The 20,620-nt window shown below is 34.7% G+C and overlaps 1 protein-coding gene across 2 annotated transcripts in view; it reads right to left on the reverse strand.

Moving 5' to 3' along the window:
* Nucleotides 1-683: 683 nt before the first annotated feature.
* The window catches only part of LOC126887198 (uncharacterized), a 185,924-nt gene continuing 165,987 nt past the window's right edge, over nucleotides 684-20,620 (reverse strand). Inside the window, exons 3-7 of one of the 2 annotated variants that reach the window (XR_007698979.1) lie at nucleotides 16,011-16,171; nucleotides 13,259-13,457; nucleotides 11,399-11,623; nucleotides 7,914-9,187; nucleotides 684-6,663 (exon numbers count right to left, since the gene is read on the reverse strand). Coding sequence is in view for 1 of the 2 variants with exons in the window: in XM_050654593.1 (XP_050510550.1) it covers nucleotides 9,109-9,187; nucleotides 11,399-11,623; nucleotides 13,259-13,457; nucleotides 16,011-16,171 (664 nt within the window). In the remaining variant the exon portion in view is untranslated. Of the gene's footprint in view, nucleotides 9,188-11,398; nucleotides 11,624-13,258; nucleotides 13,458-16,010; nucleotides 16,172-20,620 lie in introns of both variants that reach the window. The other variant, XM_050654593.1, reaches the window with a different exon arrangement.

A 20,620-nucleotide genomic window follows, 5' to 3' on the forward strand; every position in this document is an offset into this window, starting at 1 on the left:
AGTACCGAAAAGGTATTGATTGTATTTACGTATTATAACTTTTTAAAGACAGGACTAAGAAAATCACGGAATCAGGGTGAAAATTTTCCGCAGAATTTTCCAAGGGACAAGTATACTTAAACATTAGGAGACGTCATGCCAATATTTTTTTTGAGCATTTTGAAATAAATATGTTTAGTTTATTTAGTTGGCAGGACCTAGAAAATCATGAAAATTTCATTATTTTCCTTACATGTTTGTATACATATATACTCCGTTACCCCGTTTGCAACCCTCCTGCCCAAAAAATTTTCTTCATAAAATCGATAGTATCCTGTCTATCTACGGATATGGCAGGACTTAGAAATTCATCGCAAAACCCTATTTTTATTTTTTGGGAAAATCTAATTTTTACAGGAAAATGTCACAGGAAATTTGTGGATGTTTCCACAGATTGTAAGTACATCGTCTACCCTTCCAGTATTGCAAAAGGCAGGACTTAGAAAATCGTGGCTGAACTTCTGTATAATATCTCCCAGTCTATTCTAGCTCGACTGACAGCGCAGGTGACCTCCTTGCTATTAGCTGTCGACATCGACCGCGACTTTAGCATCCACCGCGATCTACACCTCTACCTCGACCCACTTGTTCTGTTCTTACCCTTAGGTGGATTCCACAGGATACTAGTAAAACTCAGGTTTGTACAAATAAAATTTATTGCTTATATTTATAAATTACAAAATCTACTACAACGGATGATACAGGAACAATATTATAAATAAGCAACAATGTAGTATGTTTTAAAAATACATTACAATTGTAATTATTGTCGAGTTTATTATTAAATACATAAAAAATAAGTACAAAACTTTACACTATATACAAAAAATGAGTACCTATTGAGCAGTTCTTACACAGGGAGATTCGGACCATCCGATACAAATATGGGTTTATCATGTGTGATAATTATTGCTGTACTCATTTCGAGAAGTTTTTTATCAGTATTTTACTTAATCATATTGGTAAAATTAATAATACACTGTTTTCCAAAAAGATAGTTATAAAAATATAAAATGCTGGTTATCGATAAAACAATGTATAGCAAAATGTGATTTTTTCTAAATACGTTGGTATTTGCATGTCACAAATGTATGCACCATTTTTCTAACGTCGCCTACTGTCGCACAGTATAAAGAGGGACAGTAGAACCACTCTCCGAAAATTTGGAAGTAAAATCTTTAGTCGCGCATGGCGACCGCGCAATGTTCGCAGTCGCTTTTGCCCCACTCTCGCATTGCTATTCGCATAGAAACGTACAGGGAAAACCCGCATCCCCCACTGGTGTATTACCAATTTCGTACTGCCGGTATTACTTCTTGAGATCAAAGTGCCGACATGGAAGAGGTTTTACTGTCGCTCTTTATACTGTCCCGTAAGCATCTAAATATTCCGTATATGTATTTGGCACCTAGGAGTTTTCTATTAGTTCTTTGCAGCAGGCGGTCATATTTCAACCAATACGCGGCGAGGTGCCAAACGCATATACGGACTGTTATTCGGTGCGAAATTCATATACGGAATGTTGAATATTCGTAGACGGAAAAAGATAACTTTTTATTAGTCAGTTAAAAGGAGATTGATTTTAAAATACTTGTTAATGTGTTATTAAATAAAAATAAAACAATTATATTATTTGGAATGTTATTTGGTGCGAAATTCATATGCGGAATATGGTATAGGTATAGATAGGTATATGGTATAGATTTGAGAGACTTTATTATTTCTTTATTTCTATTTCGCTTTCGCAGAATTTTTAATGACTTGCACGTGTTGTATAGTATGTTTAGATTTATGTTTCAGCTATTCAATTCTGTTATTTCTGTTGAAGTTTAGGGCTGTGCGCTACCAGACGAAAATAGTCGTCTTTTTTATCTACGAACATTTAACATTCCGTGTATATGAATTTCGCACCAAATAACATTCCATATGCTATACTTGTTATATTTTTATTTAATAATACTGTAACAAAATATTACTTTTGACCGACCGTCGTATAACAGGTCCCATCTCCACGCAGGCATTCCACGACGATGTTTCTAGATATGACGCGATGTAGCGGGACGGAAAGACGAGCAAAGAACGTCTGGACGATAACTAGAGATGGACAGAATTTTCGAGAAATAACGATGGGCTATAAATTGGAACTGTTTTTGTAAATGAGTTCAGTTAAATGAGTAAATATTTTAAAATCAGTTTTCTTTAACCGTCAGTTTTCTTTAAAAGTCGTCTTTTTTAGTCTACGAATATTTAACATTCTGCATATGAATTTTGCACCAAATAACATTCCAAATACTATAATTGTTTTATTTTTATTTAATAATACATTAACAAGTATTTTAAAATCAATCTCCTTTTCACTGACTAAAAAAAAGTTATCTTTTTCCGTCTACGAATATTTAACATTCCGTATATGAATTTCGCACCGAATAACATTCCGTATATGCGTTTGGCACCTCGGCGCGTATTGGTTGAAATATGACCGCGTGCCGCAAGGCGCAAGGAACCAATAGAAAACTCCTAGGTGCCAAATACATATATACGGAATGTTTAGATGCTTCCCATAAGGATCAATCTATGAGCGTTACCGATCCACGAGATCCCAGCTGAAACCTACTAAACTACTGAAGCCAGCATAAAAATGCTTCATATACAGTATGCAGCATATTAAACAGTACCTACTGAAATGAATATCGAAATGTTTATGATTATACATTTGTGATATAGCCTTGCGAACATTATTCAGGACGACGTTCCCGATAAAACAGATGTTAAAGATGCCCTCTGGCACGAGAAAATCTTTAATTCAAGTCCGCAATTCCGAAATGTCAGACGGTGGATCAGTCTGCCTCCTTCAGCATTCCCCATATGTACGCATCAGGTGGCGTTAGGTCTAGTGAGTGGCAATCTCTCAAAATGATTGCGCAGTGTTTGAAGACTCACTGGCCGTGTGACAGGTTACCCGTCCTGTTGAAACCATTGTTGATTTTAAGCTTGGACTGTTTTCGCGACCTTTTCCGTATGACCGAAAATAGTACTCCACGATAAAAAATTTTTACGTTATAACGACGTTCGTAAACCACTCAGTGCATGACACATACAAATTAGACGCATACGTATTTCAGTACTGTTTATTTTGCCGCATACCGTAAATAAGGCTTTTCATCGATTGTCAGTTATTTCGAGCTCCTGTCAAATGTCGTATAATCCGTGTATAATATTAATATACACGGATTATACAACATATGACAGCAGCTCGAAACAAATGACTGTGAATGAAAAGCCCTATACGCTCTGAGCTTCGCTGGTGTCGCTCCTAGCGGATTAGTAATGCAACTTTCACCGGTAATTTTTAAATTTATTATTTAATTGTTATCGCTTAATATTTACAACGCAAAAAAGTAATTAAATTGTAATCGATTTTTTTAAGATTTTGCTAATCATTTTGACGTTCTATTGATGAAATATTAATTTCTTATTGTATAACCAATTTGTCTGCAACTGTGAGGAGAAGCGATAACAGACGTTCGTTTATGCGGTAAAAGTGACCTTGAGAGTTTTTGTTATCCCTGTTTACTTGTACTTCGGATACTTTCACAATTATCGTGTAGATGGCGCTAAGATTAATAGATTAATTTATAATTACATATTACGGAACATTAAAAAAACTTAAATTCAGTATTTAAAACGGAAGTATATTTAAGGTAAAAATATATACCACAGCTTTGACCAACTAATATTTTTTATAATTAATGTTTTTAATTTTAATTTTAAATTAATCACTTTGACATTTATGTCAAATTTCCAGTAAACGTTTACAAACTTGTCACTACTGGCGCTCGCGAATTTTTAAATATCCCCTCTAGGTATGAGCTCACAGCGTATAGGGCTTTTCATCGATTGTCATTTGTTTCGAGCTTCTGTCATGTGTCACATAATATTAATATATCTACGTCATACGTTTTTGGTGTGTATTATTGTATATACCAATAACGTATGTCTCAGATATATTAATATTATGTGACATATCACAGAAGCTCGAAACAAATGACTGTGAATGAAAAGTCCTATAGCATCAGTTTCAGTTAAAGCTCAAATACAGTCGGAAAAATGAAAGATTACCCATGAACGATCACATCAATCACTTATACAAAATAACAAACGTTTGTGTATGTTAATATTATACACATATTATACCACATATGACAGAAGCTCGAAACAAATAACAATCGATGAAAAGCTCTATGAATGAATGAATTTAGAAATTACTACAAAAAACGATAAGTGGTTTGACCATTCATACATATTAACGTACAGCAAAGGTCAAACGTGTTAAAGCTCCTTCAGGCAGATTTTAAAGGGACCCTTTTAGCAGCAGAAATATATGACAATGAAATAATGACGTGCGCAAGTGTCTTAATAGCCTATAACATTATTAACACTTAGCAAGCACTTCGTAGATACGCCACTGAATGAATACGGAGTTTCCGATCGTTTTAGCAGTCAGAGGCGTCCGTAAGTCGAGGCTATACATAATTTCCCATATCTGACCTACAGAAATTAAATATAAACTGTAGTTAATCTTTATACACCTTTTTGGAACACACTGTTTATATAATCACATTTCTATTCATGGTTTTAATTATTTACAGTTGAATTTTATTACTTATTCTATTCATGAAATATTTTTAAAATATTTTCTTATCCAACTACAAAAAACGTTATTTCAGTACAGTAGTAGGTATTTCTAAATATTGTCAATGAATAAATATTAACTTTTTTAAGCTTGCTAATAAATTTCTTTATTTAATAAATAGCAACTGGAAAATTTGTATAGGGTTATTCATCGCCTTTCTTTTTTTTAACCCTGGACGTATGACATATATCTACGTCATACGTCATTAACCAATGACATATATATAAAATATATTATAAGTCATGCGTCAAGGGTTCGAAAAAAAAAAAAAGAAAAGCGATGAATAGACCTATTCACTAGCACTTCCTAAAAACATTGCAAGTCAATACATATTGTTCGTCCGCTATAACTTTTCCCATGCGTCACGATTCATTTTCAGACAAATTAAGTCAAAACATAAAGTAAAACGTACGCCGATGTGTGTAGTATATAGTATACAGTATACAAAATGTATATACACATCGACGTTCGTTTCATATTATGTTTTGACTTAATTTGTTTGAAAATGAATTGTGACGCATGGGAAAAGTTATAGCCGACGAACAATACAAATGCATACTAAAAATTTCAACGTCATTAGAACACTGAATTCTCATTCACTACTTTGATGTATAACATCTAAATAATTTAAAAACAATTATCTAAGCAAGTCATTTTTCCGTTGTGTCCATTCAGAATCTGGAAGAACAAGCTAGGATAAATCGGGTTTAATTAGCAGATCACTGACACTACGATTTATATTTCAATCAATCATGGTAGCTATGATGTCAATAGTTTAGGCAATAGGACTATTCATCGCCGCTATTTTTTCGGACATTTGACGTATAATATATGTACTTCATACGTCATTGGTAATATATCGTCATATATGTCAAGTGTACACAAACAATGGCGGCGATGAATAGAAAGTATTTAAAATTTGTAGAAGGAAATCATAATGAACTTACTAGTTATTTAAGACTTGTTTACATATTTGTTTAAAAGTTGATGGAACATGACAAGACAATTTGTCAAATGTCAAGATTAATTTCTATGGATTAATAATTGACAGTTATACAGATCACCTTATACAACTTGCATTCAATTGACGTTGACAAAATATAAAATATTACAATCTCAATATGCTAAATACAGATCATATTGACAATATGCGGTATCTAAATAATACGTAATAAACGAAGTTGATACACGGTGTCTAAATAATATGTGAAAAACCGAAGTTGATATGGTTAAGTTCTCAAAAATAATAAAGAATTTCTGTTATCATAGGATTCATAGGCATTCTATTTTTTACTTCTTTTGTTGTCAGTTACAATTAAAAATGAATTAAAACTTGTGTTTTTGTATGACATTAAAACTTGTGTTTTTGTGTGACATTAAAACATGTCATCGTAGAACAAAAACAAAAGGCAGGACAGACGTGTCCTGCCTGATTTTCAGATAATCGATGGACAAAACGTATAGCTTTTCATCGATTGTCATTTGTTTCGAGCTCATGTCATATGTTGTATAATCTCTGTATAATAGTAATATACACGGATTATACAACATACGACAGAAGCTCGAAACAAATGAATGAAAAGCCCTATTGGCACTTGGGACCGTGCAAGTTCGGAAGAGCGACACCTAGTGACATAGGGACGGACATAGCATCAGCATCAAAGATGACATCAATCATTTTTAGCACCTTTAATTATATTGGCCAATTATATTAGTCCTGGTTACTGGATAATTGTCAATCAATGCCATAGCCGAAAAAAAGAATAAGAAGAAAAAGTAAGGTTGAGGTTATGTTATTAAAAGGTAAACATTGTATTTAGTAAATAAAATTAATTATTAAAATGCAGTACTACAAGCAATATACAATTAATTAAATTCACTTTAATAATTGCAGATCATATCAATATTGTGGAGCAACATATAATTTTTCGCTGTGTCTAGGTACACGCTAACTTGTACGAAAATAAAAAAGTTAGGTACACGCGAGTTAAACGTCATTAAGTCAGTGTCGTCACTATTTAGCGTGCACTGTGACTGAGTTTTTAGTACACGCTAACTTGAGTCGCGTGTATGCTGTGGTAAGTACCGAGAGTGTCAGAGTGAGGTTAGAATTTGTCTAATCGTGTTGTGTTTACACTTTAATATTGATAGTAAAGAGTTTTCTTATTTTTTATTTGTTTAGTGTTTTTTTTTTAATTAACTATGGAGTGTGGACAATTATTTAGTTCTTTTAATGAGTTTAACAATATTTTAAAACAGTATGAAAAAGATAAGAGACAAAAATTCGTGATTAAGGGTAGCAGAAGTATTAAGATATACAGGGCGATTGATTAGTGTGATAAAGCTCAGTATATCCGCTATAGTAATAGATAGCAATAAAAGTTAGTAACAAAAACTGTAGCAAACTTTGAGCTTCGTATTACAAAATTAGTTAGAAAGTTACAGGGTGTTCGACAGTGGTGTCATGGTGTGGGAACGCGTGGGAACGCCGTTCCCGCACTGGTTAAGAAAAGAAAAAAAAATAATAGAGAATTTAGGTTTTGTAAACAAAAATTAGCAATGCGTTCCGGCACTGCGTTCCCGCACTGCTAATTTTGCCATGACACCACTGGTGTTCGATAACATAGTGGCAAACCAAACTTATGGTTTTTTAAAATGGAACACCGTATATTTTATTTTATGTTCGAAATCTTCGTAACTTCCCCATCACAAAAATATAAATGTTTATTATGTTATACAGGGTATTTACAAAGTTATAACCAATTTTCTATGAAAATCGTAACAAGTTCAACTCCCTGTATAAAAGAAATAAACACAACAGCATTGGTTTATAAACTGGTATAATTAACTTACGTATGAAAATTATTTTAACAGTATTTTGTACATGTTACGTCGACTAAATATTTATTTTGCTAACCTGAATATATACTTTTATATACACATTGAATTATTACAATTAAGTTTAAAACATCTGAATAGTTCTGCTTCCCTTTCCATTCCCTTAAAACAAATATTATTCTATCAAACAAACACTAAACATATCAAAATAGCGTGTACCAAAATATATAGTCACTGCGCATGCTAAATAATGACGTCACTGGCTTGATGAAGTTTAATTCACGTGTAACTATTTTATTTGCGTACACGTTAGCGTGTACCTAGACACAGCGGTAATTTTTACAATTTAAAACACAGCATTTGCGAAATCCCATTTTCTTCAATGACAGTAGGTATGAAATATGTCTATGACAATTTCAATTGACAATATGAATTATTTAAGAAATATGTTAAGAAAATTGCAAGATTTCTCCGCTACTCGCGCACGATCGTTTCTAGTCTCCCCTCCAAATACTTGCACATAGCGAATTGTCGAGTGGAGGCCAAGACAAGAAGCACTACGCTATAGAGACCGCCTAACAACCAGATGAACTGACGACCTGAAGCATTTCAGCGATAATTGGATGCAAGTCAGAGACAGATAGAAAGAACTGAGGGAGACTGAAAGAAGTTCTAAATATCACACCTGCCTCAGATGTTTCCATACCGTGGTGCCAACATCACACTCTAAGAAGATATTTTTTCGATATTAATGCTAGTTTTCTGAAAATACTGGTACATTGGCTCTCATAAAGTAGCTCTCTATGTTGGGTAGACTTATTCCAATCCATCAAATTTTATATAAGTTAGATACTATTATGGCCCCTTTAATATTGTCTTTATAATTCGATTTTCTCTTTTTTCTATGATTTGTTCTTCTTTTGTTCGTGTTCTTATCTCATGATTTGAGTAATTCAATCTCTTCTTCTAGTAGCTCGGATGGATGCAATATTTTTTACAAAACCTATGATAATACAGAAACCCTTACATTACACATTATTTTCACAGCCTTACATTTAACGAATCATACATTTTCGTAAGAGTATATTAGAATATTACTATTAAACGAAACCATCTTTCCTTTGTCTTTAAATCATACGAGCTAGCAGTAAAGAGCTCCATATGGGATAAGTTTTTGATTCTAGACGTATTGGATTTTGAAAAGAGCTATGAGTAATGTCGATTTAGTACACAAGTTTACGTGAAATTTTTAACACCATACTCTTGTCAAAATCCATTACCTATACTAAGCAAATCATTTTAGACCTGCCGAATGCTTTCATTAGTATACTATCACAATAATTCAACGGTTATGTAAAAATTTAAATTATAATATGATTCGTTAAATCGGTCGAAATGTATTATTTCTTCGAGAGAAAACTTACATATAAGTACAGTGATTTAAAAATCGTCAGTCTTTTTCAAGACAACATAAGAATCTATGTTAAGAATATCTTTTCCGTAGAAAATTATACGCCTGAATTAAAATCTCAGCTGATTTAAGAACGAGGAACGTTTTCTTTCTCTATTTCCAGAATTATGGATTTGCCTGAATCCTCGTAATTCACGAGATTATACCTGAAATAAAAAAAACAAAAGATTATTTTGTGTTTTAGTTAACATGAGTGTGTCAAGAATAAAAAAGTTAGAATCTATTTAGTTTTAGTATAAAAACATGTGCCGCACTATATTTTTTGAAAAAACTGAACAAATCACCCTTAAAAAGTTGAAACCATCCCGAATTCAGTAATTAATATAAAATTCGGAATCTATACTTAGTTTTACCATAAATGGATTCAATATGGCTAGTTTATTAATTAAAATAGTTCTGTTCTGTTCGAGTATATTTATAAATAAGATACAAAATCAAATATTTTCTCCTCAAATAGGAATGCATCGTGTACCTACATACAAAATTTCTTCATATTATAAAGCATGAAAGCTTCATACATTGGTATGGTTCTTATGGCGGGTTCATTGTATAACCCCTATCATACGGACTAGGTCCATAAGAACCTGGTCTTTGGCGTTTCAGGTGCCTAGACTGCAACGGGCTGCCATGTCTGTTAGAATGAGCAGGGGTTGCAAATCTGAGCTCCTCCTGTCGCCCCGTACGTCTAATCGGTCAGCAACCGTATGGCCTCACAGAAATCAACATGACTCTTCAAAGCAACTCCCTTAACTGGCTCGGCTGCATAAAGGCAGAACCCAGTATCTGCCGCCACTAATAGCCCAATGCCGAACACTTCCATAGGACATGTGGGAGGTTTGCTTCTCCTCATCACATAGACGCCACCGACGGCCACTGCAGATAATCCAAGTAGATGAAGCTTGCAATCCAATCTGGAGTGTACAGTGGCCGGTGAGCATATTAACCACCAGGGAGCGTCTTCTACGGTCTAGAAGAAGAAGTTGGGCTGTGAGACTTTTGGATGGCGCTCTATGTGGAGCTTAGCCTGTCTCATACTTCGACAACTGGCCCAGGAGACCTGGAACATCCACAGAAGAAGCTCCTTGAAATTACCCCGACCAGTACTAAAGGGCACCTCAATCACAGGCTCGGGCCCCACAGATGGAGTGGATGAGCACCGTCTTGCCCTGCCAGGACAAGTAAAGTAAAAGCAGGGGATAAAGGTAACATCCAAGCTATTAATAATCTCAGAACCACTACTTAAGTTTGGTTTCATTTAAGTCTCAGATGCCCCTATAAAGCAATAATCGGGTATATATGAGTAAGGAAAGTTAAGACCAAAAACATAAATTTGAGAATAAAACTGGAAGAAATTGGAAACTGAAGACTCTAGCTAGAAGAAAGTTGTGATTCTATCAAAGGAAGAGCGGGCGTTAATCCACAAATTCCCTGTAAGCGTCTGTAAGTTAATAAATTCCGGTTCCTAAAAAAATCACTTCTACTTCCTTCCCAAAAAATCACTTCCGCTTTCGTCGCCTCACTAAAAAAAGTAGTACCATAAAGCACATCGCTCTTAGCATTTTTTCCACCGTACAAAAAAGTTTCTCTCTCTCTCTCTCTCTCTCTCTCTCTCTCTCTCTCTCTCTCTCTCTCTCTCTCTCTCTCTTTCGCTCTCACGTTTTACAAAAGCATAGTAATTTTAACTAAGGGATAAGTGTTTTAATAATTAACTTAATAATTAATAGGCAAAGAAGGGTTAGTGCAGTGTATAATTTCATCCTGTCATGTCATACGGAATAGAACTATGGGGCTGCATTAAACCTTCAAATACGAAGATATTCCAAACTTTCCATTCCAAACACTCCGTATGATAAGTAAAGATTCATGGTACTTATCCAACCAGAAACTTCACAATGATCTGGACATCCCACTAATCAAGGACATAATAAAGAATCGCTCAATAAAACATAAAAATCGCACCACTGAACATACCAACAAATTGATAAATAATTTATTCACCCTGCTATACTCCCAAAGCCGCGTGCGGTATAAAACGGGAGACTATTATTATAATTTCATCCTCCCAAGAGACGAACAGATCCAGCAACGTACCTACACCCAAAATCCTGTAAGTATTCTAATTCAACAGATCGTCATAAGGGTTTGACGCCCAACAGGGAATTTGTGGAAAATCATCTACTTTTCCTTTATGGTCCTTCGAGCTGGATGTTATTTGAATGCCAAGATTGACAAGGAGGTGTGGTCTTGGACAACATAAAGTCTTCGGACATTTATAAACTTATAGTTGGTTTTACAACACTTAAATATAGGTAATATTTGAAATTAGATTATAATATATAAAAATTATACATATTTACCTTGTATGATTAATATTTTTATCTTCACTAGTACTACACTCGCTTTGAATTAAAGGTTCTCGGAACTGTCCCTTATATTCTTCGGCGTGTGCGCAGAAGAAGTTATGGTGCGGTGGTGCTATATAATCTTTCCGAAGGAGATTGTCGTAAGTTAGATGGAAATTTTCTTGGTTACATTTATCTTTGGCGTTCTTTTGTTGAATGGGTTGAACATAGTACGCTGGTCTAAAATATAAAAAAATAGGTATTTCATAAAATATGTTTTAGTCACTTCTTAATAAAACTACCAAGGTATCTCTTTGCCTAATGGCCAACAAATGAAATAAAGTTTACAGGCGCGCCATCATGGCATTTATACGAATAAATCAAAACGTATTGGAAGCAAAAATGAGGACAAACTTTGCAAAAAAAAAACATTATTACAGATCATCTTCAACTAATAGTATATGCAGATGATCTAGTCATCATAGCAAAGACGAAGAGGACACTTCTAAAAGCATTTGAAAAATTAGATAAGGAAGTAAAGAGAATAGAGCTAGAGATAAACCAGCACAAAACAAAATACATAAAGATAGACGACACAACAACTCAAAAGTATCTAATAACACAGAACCGTAAGGAGAGAATAGAGGAAAGAGTCCTGAAAAGCAAAAAAAACATATGGAAAGAATAGAAATATGCTGAGAAGCAATACTCTAAGTAAGAGAACAAAGATTAATCTATATAAGACCTGCTGTTACATATGGGATGGAAACAAGGATGATTAACAAGAAAGAGGAATGTAGCCTTCTGAAATTTGAAAGAAAAATAATGCCAATGATACTGGGCCACAATTTAGCAAGAGAGGGAGAAAGAAGAATAAAAACAAATGCCGAAATTGAAGAAGAATTAAAGGGAGAAAATAAGGTCAGATGCATAAATCTCTTCGCTTAGGACATAATATAGAGACACTCACATTCAGATATATTGAGAAGGATAACTAACTGGACACCACTTATGGCCCAGGTGTAGAGGAAAGCATAGACGAAGATGGCTGGATGATGTAGAAGTTATAAGAGCAATGAATATTAAAGACGAAAGTTCAGTGCAAGGAAAGGAAGAAATGGAAAAGGGTCATGACTGCAGCAAAGACACGCATCAAGCTATAAATGAAATAGAGGAGTAATCCGGTATACGACAATTAGACCGAAATCATTAGACCGAAAGCAGTAGACCGAACTCATTAGACCGAAAAGCACTTTACCGAAACCTCACTAGACCGAACAGCATTAGACCGAAATGGTAAATAAATTTAATAAGTTTGCAGTAAATTATGCTAAGATTTTGTATATCTGTCTTTTTGTTTATTGTATTTTTTTTGTATTATTTTATATATAGACTGTGTAAATTGTTCCTTTGTACAGTCTGATATGAAATAATTTTCATCCGTTAAACAAATTAGTGAAGGTAAAAATAAATTAAGGGTAGAGTGACGTTAACACCATTTCAACTGTTTATAATAACCATCCAAATAACATTTAGTTGTAATTACATTAGTCTTATCTCTTTGACTGCGACAAGCAAAAAGAACTGCTTTTCGGTCTTCTGCTGTTCGGTCTAGTGAGGTTTCGGTAAAGTGTTTTTCGGTCTAATGAGTTCGGTCTACTGCTTTCGGACTAATGATTTCGGTCTCTTTACAGTAAACCGAGTAATCCACCTCACCAAAGAATATAATTTTGAAAGCCATGGCGTTCGCTATAATCCCTCGGGATTGTTATTGTTGATGAATGAATGAACGAATTATAACATGGTTGTGTCATTGATGATACTCAATGGTAGTTGTAGATTCAGAAAAACACATAACTGAACAAAACTACTTACCCTAATTTGTTAATCACAGAATTTTGATGTTCGCTTTTTAGGATTTTGACAGCTAAAGCGATAAGAACAAATAAAATGACGGCACCACATATAGGAACGGCTATGGTGGCTGCCCTAAACCATACTTCTGAATCAGAATATAATACAGGCTCTTGTCTCTGCGGATATTTGATTTCTGTTTCTTCTGCTGACTGATCATCTAAAAAAAATATGATATACATATTGAGAAACAGGTCAGTACATTTAAAAACTTTTAAAAACCTTATGATCATTGTAATGGGAAATAATAACAACTATTTGGCTTAGAATAGACTGTTCTTTGTCGTCCAGGACCCCGTTTCTCTTCTATGTTTCCCTAAATAATTACATGGGGTAATTCATCTTTAGGATTTCTCATCATGTGGGAAAGTATCTAATGTTCTCATTTTTATCGTATTCAGAACCTCCCTTCCTTTATTTAGACATTGCAGTAGTCTGGCTATCACAATATCTTCAACATTTAGAGGTCCTCCACAAATCTAAAATCCCAACTCCCTTACACATTGTTTTAGAGAGAGTCCATGCTGCCATTCCAAATAAATCTAATGCAGAATGTTGAAGACATACCAAAGTAATAACTGCCTCCTTAAGGACAATATTAGCGCTCTGTTAAGACTTTAACTATTCTGCTTTTGATTTCCTGAAATAAGTCCCACTTTTTGTTCACCCAAAAGTCCAAATATTTGTATGATTGTACTGTCTCCATTATTTCTACATATATCCTGATATCAGTTAGATTGCTAACTATATTTTTGTTTTTACTGATGACTGTTCATTTGGTTTTCTTTTTTTTACCAGACCATAGTAAACCCATTTGCTTACTATGGTCTATTACCATTCATAGAAGTATCTGTAGATCATCTTTATCCGTTGTTAGCAAAACTGTGTCATAACAGTCATCAGCATATCTTAAGTTGTTGATCACTACTCTATTGAGAAATTATGTCTTCTGTTTCTGCATATGAATTAAATAAAAGCGAAGAGAGTACAGAGCACATCCCTGTCGAACTCCTCTCATAATAGGAACTTTTTCTTCTTGACCTTTAATTATAATGATAACTGTTTGATTCCAGTACAAACCGGCTATTATCTGAATGTCCCGTCCATCCAGACCTGTGCCATTCAAAATAGTAATTAACTTTAGAGTGTTTATCAGTGTTAAATGCTTTCTCTTAGTCGGCAAAGCAGGCATATACATACACCTCGACATCTCTGTATGAGAACCTGGACACCAAATTACGCCTCTCTAGTACCGATATACTAGATTATATATAGATATATTTGCCTCCCTAAAAAGAAAAACGCAAGAGAATGCGGCGACTACCGCACCATTATTTTGATGTCCCATGTGCTAAAGTTGCTACTGAAAGTCATCCATAACCGAATATATCATAAACTGGACATAGACATTAATGACACGCAATTTGGGTTTCGCAAAGGCCTAAGAACTCGTGAAGCTCTTTTTTCACTTAACATACTTACACAAAGGTGCCTGGACGTCAATCAAGATATATATGCGTGTTTTATTGACTATAATAAAGCATTCGACAAAGTACGACATGAACAATTAATGCATGTCCTGGAATCAAAGAAGCTGGACTACAATGACCTCAGGATTATATCGAATTTATACTATAAGCAACGAGCAAAAATACGTGTTAACAACCAGCTGTCAGAGGATATTGAAATCAGACGTGGAGTGAGACAGGGATGCGTGTTGTCGCCAATTCTTTTTAATGCCTACTCGGAAGAGATCTTGAAAAAATCTCTTGAGGGTGAAACAGCTGGAATAAAGGTAAATGGAGTTCCCATTAACAACATTAGATATGCGGATGACACTGTCATCTTAGCTGAAAATATTGGGGATCTTCAGAGGCTAGTGACCAGAATAGCAGAGTCTGGACAAGAATACGGGCTAACAATGAATGTCAAGAAGACAAAGTTTATGAGAATATCGAAAACTCAAAGAAATATCGAAAATCTCTTCATAAACGGATCCAATATCGAACGAGTCGACCAATATGCATATCTTGGAACAATGATCAACTCCACAGGAGATTACTTACAGGAAATCAAAATCAGAATAGAAAAGGCTAGAGCAAATTTTAACAAAATGAGAAAAGTGCTCTGCACAAGAGATTTGAAGTTGGAGCTAAGAGTTAGGTTGGCTAGGTGCTACGTTTTCTCGACTTTGTTTTATGGAATGGAAGCTTGGACCTTGAATGCTGCATCAATGAAAAAACTAGAATCATTCGAGCTGTGAGTGTACAGAAGAATTCTGAAAATATCGTGAACAGAACACGTCACAAACAAAGAGGTTCTGAGAAAGATGAATAAAGAAATGGAAATCCTAAATACCATCAAAACAAGAAAATTTGAATATCTCGGACGTATTACACGTGGAGAGAGATACAGCTTGCTCCAATTGATTATGCAGGGAAAGATTCAAGGCCAGAGAAGCATAGGGAGACGCAGAACATCGTGGCTGCGCAACCTGAGAGAGTGGTACGGATGTACATCATATGAACTTTTCAGAGCAGCCGTCTCTAAAATACGAATAGCTATGATGATTGCCGACCTCCGCCGCGAAGATGGCACTTAAAGAAGAAGTACCGATATTGCTTGATCTTGTTTTATCGAAAACCGATTGGAAGAAAAATACGAAAGTTGAAAGCGAGAAACATTTCTAAAGAAAGTGTGTATAAAATTTTACCTAATAATGTATTATTGATGATATTTAATGTTTGAGGACTTTCTATGTGATTGCACATGTCGTGGTGGCAACACATCAAGTGGGATTTTGAGTTTTCTTTTCTTCTAATTGTTGTCCTTTCATTGATGCCGCTCTTTCCGTGACATCTGTATTTTTCTTCCCTGTAAGAAAAAGAACTGATTATTAAAAAGCATGATAAAATTCTTGGGGTGTTAAAAATGTATATCATATTATTATCCGGTCAAAATAGACATTGAAGGTTACATTAATTCGCACCTTCCTAAAAATTGGCATGATTGTTGGGAACCCTATTATACACAATTTGTCAATTATCCACATCAATCCGGAGTGTGGAAAAAAATTTATTCAAGGTCAAATGTTGCAAAAATCGGTTTTTTGAGTTTTTCAGCTAAACGGTAAGTTTTATAATAAAAATAGGTGAGACAAAAATGATTCATCATGCAATTATCTATAAAAATTGTTGGGAACCCTATTATACACAATTTGTCAATTATCCACATCAATCCGGAGTGTGGAAAAAAATTTATTCAAGGTCAAATGTTGCAAAAATCGGTTTTTTGAGTTTTTCAGCTAAACGGTAAGTTTTATAATAAAAATAGGTGATACAAAAATGATTCATCATGCAATTATCTATAAAAATTGTTCCTACACATTTTTTCCTAAGAATCACCATTTCGAAGATACAGCGATGCAAAATGTTGAAAAAGTTGTATTCTTCATAATATGCACACGTTTCCGCGCCACCCGTGAGGTAGTGTACATGGCGCGTTTTTTTTTACGTGGTTTCCCCGGTAGGCCTATTCCACGATCTATTGTGCTTCTGTTAAGTTAAAAAGCTATTATATTAAATTGAAAATGGTACTATTGTAAAAAATAACAAGAGCGGTGTAAGTAATGTGTAAATTAAGAAAATTATTCGTCTGATAGATACTCTTCTAATGGAACATAATCCAGACTGTCTTGCTCTTCTTCTTCTTTTTCTTCTTGCTGGGTACAAATAAATTGTTCAAAGAGCGATGCATCAGATGTCTCCCCGTCTATATCGTAAGAATCCTCTTCTACTGGCGATTCAACATTGGAGCACGATTGGCCTCGACAACTGATACATGCTAATGAACAAAACAAACCAACTTTTTTACAGCCGCATTTAGCATTACATCCCTTTTTACAATTGCAAAAAATTGAATTGAGGAGTTTTTCTGGTGCAGGAGGGAGTAAAGTCTGAACTGGTTCCAATATATTGTCAATTAACTTCCAACCCCAGTCTTCTGGGTTTAGTTTATTACCAAGCCATACTTGAACTTGATAATATACCCGAAATAGATGTTGATGAGCAGAAGCAGAGGTTGGAGGAAGACAAGCTAATTGTACTTGTTTCTTTTTATATGTTTCTTTTGCAAAAGATAAGTATCGAAACTTATCTAAGCATGTAATTTTTTTTGGAGCTCCGTACATTGAAAGAAGAAAGCGAATTCCGTTGGTCATTACATCTTGTGGAGTAGAGGTACTTTCTTTGAAAACTTCAGCACAATCAACTAAATCCTGTCTCTCAAACAATTTCAAAACTGATCTTTTACCTCTCCTGAAAAATGCTGATGTCGTGTCGCAACCAGTTACTGCATGTAGAAATAAGATATGATTTTGGCATTTTGAAAAAGCAGATAAACTCTTGGATGAATATATTTTTGATTGTTGTTGACTCTTCCCAGGTTTCAAAAAATAAATAATTTTTTCAGTTGGTGTTCGAGCAGTAAGTAATACCAACAAATCAACATCTTCACCAACAAGAATAGTTGGATTTGTCGAGTTAAAATGTTCTATTGCTGTTTCAACTATCAGGACATCAGCATCATTATCAGCTTGCTTTACAGAGATATTCTCAGACGTAAATTTTTCTTTCAACATTGAAATAAACCGAGACTTGTTATGTGTATTTGCGAGAAATTTCTGTTGGCTTGTGGTAACTGTCATAAATTCATCAAAAATGACGTCCGAAGATGAAGATGTTGTTGTAGCTCGACGACGTTGTTCTGCAGCTTTAATATTTTTTGTAGAATCAGCATAGCCATCAAATACCACAGTCACTCTATGGTCAAAATGTCTATGTACATACTGCACGTATTTATCTAAAATATGGTTAAATGTTTCTTCGTGATCCCACACTACACGATGTAATAGATATCCTCCGTCGATTATGTACGTAGCATTTATGTTGTCAATATCTATGTTTACTGTTTCAAAACAATCGTAAATAGCTGACTTTTGTGATTTACGCATTCCAGAATCATCGAACAGTGACAACGGATACGGAGCCAATTCATATTCGAAATATTTCTCAATTTCATCTTCGAAAGCGCTAGTAATACTCATGCGTTGAAATAATAATACAGGGTCGACAGGAACTTTCTGATCGTGAACTTTTACGGTGCTACTCATAGCTAAGAGAGGTACTACTTTATCAGCGCGTTTTAATTTTATGTTATTAAATGTCATTCCTGTCATTTTGGACATGGCGGCAATTCCAACTTCACGAGCTTTGTGACAGTTAATTTTATCATCACCAACGACTCCATTAGCAATAGATACAATTTTTTTAACTTCCGGAAACGGATCATGCAATGAAAACCACTGCAGAAGGTTTTGTAAGTCTTTTGAATCTTTCTTAACTCTTGAATCACTTGCATCTACATGCTGATCCGTTGTATCCATTCTAACATTAGCGAGATCTTCCAATCCTTCACAAACAGTATTCATTGCATGCATACCATAAACCCATTTACTTATTACACTGTCTTTTGTACTTCTCCCTCGAGCAATACCCCCATCTGTCTTCATAGCTTTCATCATTGACTGCTCGATCACCATATCTGTTGAAGTTCCGCAACTTAATTTATCTGAACGTCGAACAGTGAAACATCCTTCTGTAAACAGTTTGTAAGCACTAGGATTCATACAGTTCTCTAATTGTAACATATCTTGTAAATATAAGTGTGCGGACTTAGCATACGGAAAATGTCCCGAAGCGTGGAAGTAAGGAAGCATTTCTTTAACGCTGTTCAAATGAGCTTGCCAATCTCCCATGCGCTCAGCCCTTAGAAACTCCTTCACAATTGATACCATATAAAAATATTGAATCCAAAGTTTTGCGGTAGGTCCACGTTCTTCATATTCTCTTAGTTTTTCATTGAATCGATCGAGTAATGCTCCAGATATTTCGTCGTTATTTTCAACATCATTATATGAAATAGTGTTGTCTAGTATGTTTTCAGCAGTAATGATAAGATTTGCGTCCATGACGTCATCAATATCAAGCTCTTTCAATATTACTATTGCTAATGTTAATTGAAGTATTGTATGAGCTCGAACAGCTCTCGCATAAGCATGACCATTGAGCATTTTTTCTAATGACCCAGGTGCATAAATCAAAGAAAATATGTCTTTTATGCCGCTTCCTTGCATAATGTAACCAATTGCACCAAGAAACGACATGAGTAGATGAAATCCTCCGAGCCTAATTATGATCTTCGATAATTCAGACCCTTCAGGTGCGGCTGATACGATTTCTCGAGCTTTTGCATACAGAGGCTGGTCAAAAGTAACAATGCATACATCATGACCATAGCGTTTTGCATTTTCTAATGCACAAAGTAAAGTCGTGTATATAGTATTGTAATTACTAGCCGGCTGGTGAATAAATGGTAAAAATAAAATTTTGGATGTTGCAAAATTCGTAACATTAGTTGTTAATTGTTCAATAAAACCATTCCAACCGGGTATTGAAAAATTCTTCCATTTACCATAGAACCATATCGCATCGACTTTTTTAAGTACAGATACTATTACTTCACTATCATAAGCAAAATCATGGACAATTATTTTACTATAACCTACTATACCATCATTTTGGTATATCTGCAGTGGCACATGAGCTATTGCCGCGAAATCTGTTGCTGAAGGAGCTTTTTTTATCCGTTGTATCGGCTCTTCTAGTAAAACTGAACTTTTTGGAGTAACAACTTGAATGATACCCATTATGTGAAGTGTGTTATGACCGTCCAGCGTATTTACATTTATATCAGCATTGTCTGCAACATACTGAATGAATGTGCCAGTTTCTGGTGGTAAAATGTGAGGTGGACGGTGAAAAACTGCTGCTGCTTCGTACAATATAGTATCATTATAAGATGCGCACAAACCGAAAGACGAAAAAATTTGTATAAGACGTTTTGACCCAAATCGCCGATGGAAAAAAACAGAGAGACCCAATTGTAACTTTGATTTGAAAGATCTTGGTCGAACAGCAGTCATAATACTATGGCTAATATTTGTGCATACTAATTTCAAATGTTGTAAATTAAATCGCTTTTTTTTCAAAATAACTTTTTCCAAAAAATAAGTCAGTGACTCTGGAATTTGACTGTTAATATCTTCGAACATACGACCTGGCGGGGGGTAATGAGAATTGTCAAAAGCTGCAGATTGGATATCTTCTCGAATGATTGCTGCCGCAGCCTTCACGATGTTAAATCGTTCTTCTTTTTCATTTGTTGTTTTTTTTTCGTAACTAGCTCGATTTAAAATGTCATAAT

This window comes from Diabrotica virgifera, chromosome 6, assembly GCF_917563875.1.
Source record: "Diabrotica virgifera virgifera chromosome 6, PGI_DIABVI_V3a".
Lineage (NCBI taxonomy): Eukaryota > Metazoa > Arthropoda > Insecta > Coleoptera > Chrysomelidae > Diabrotica > Diabrotica virgifera.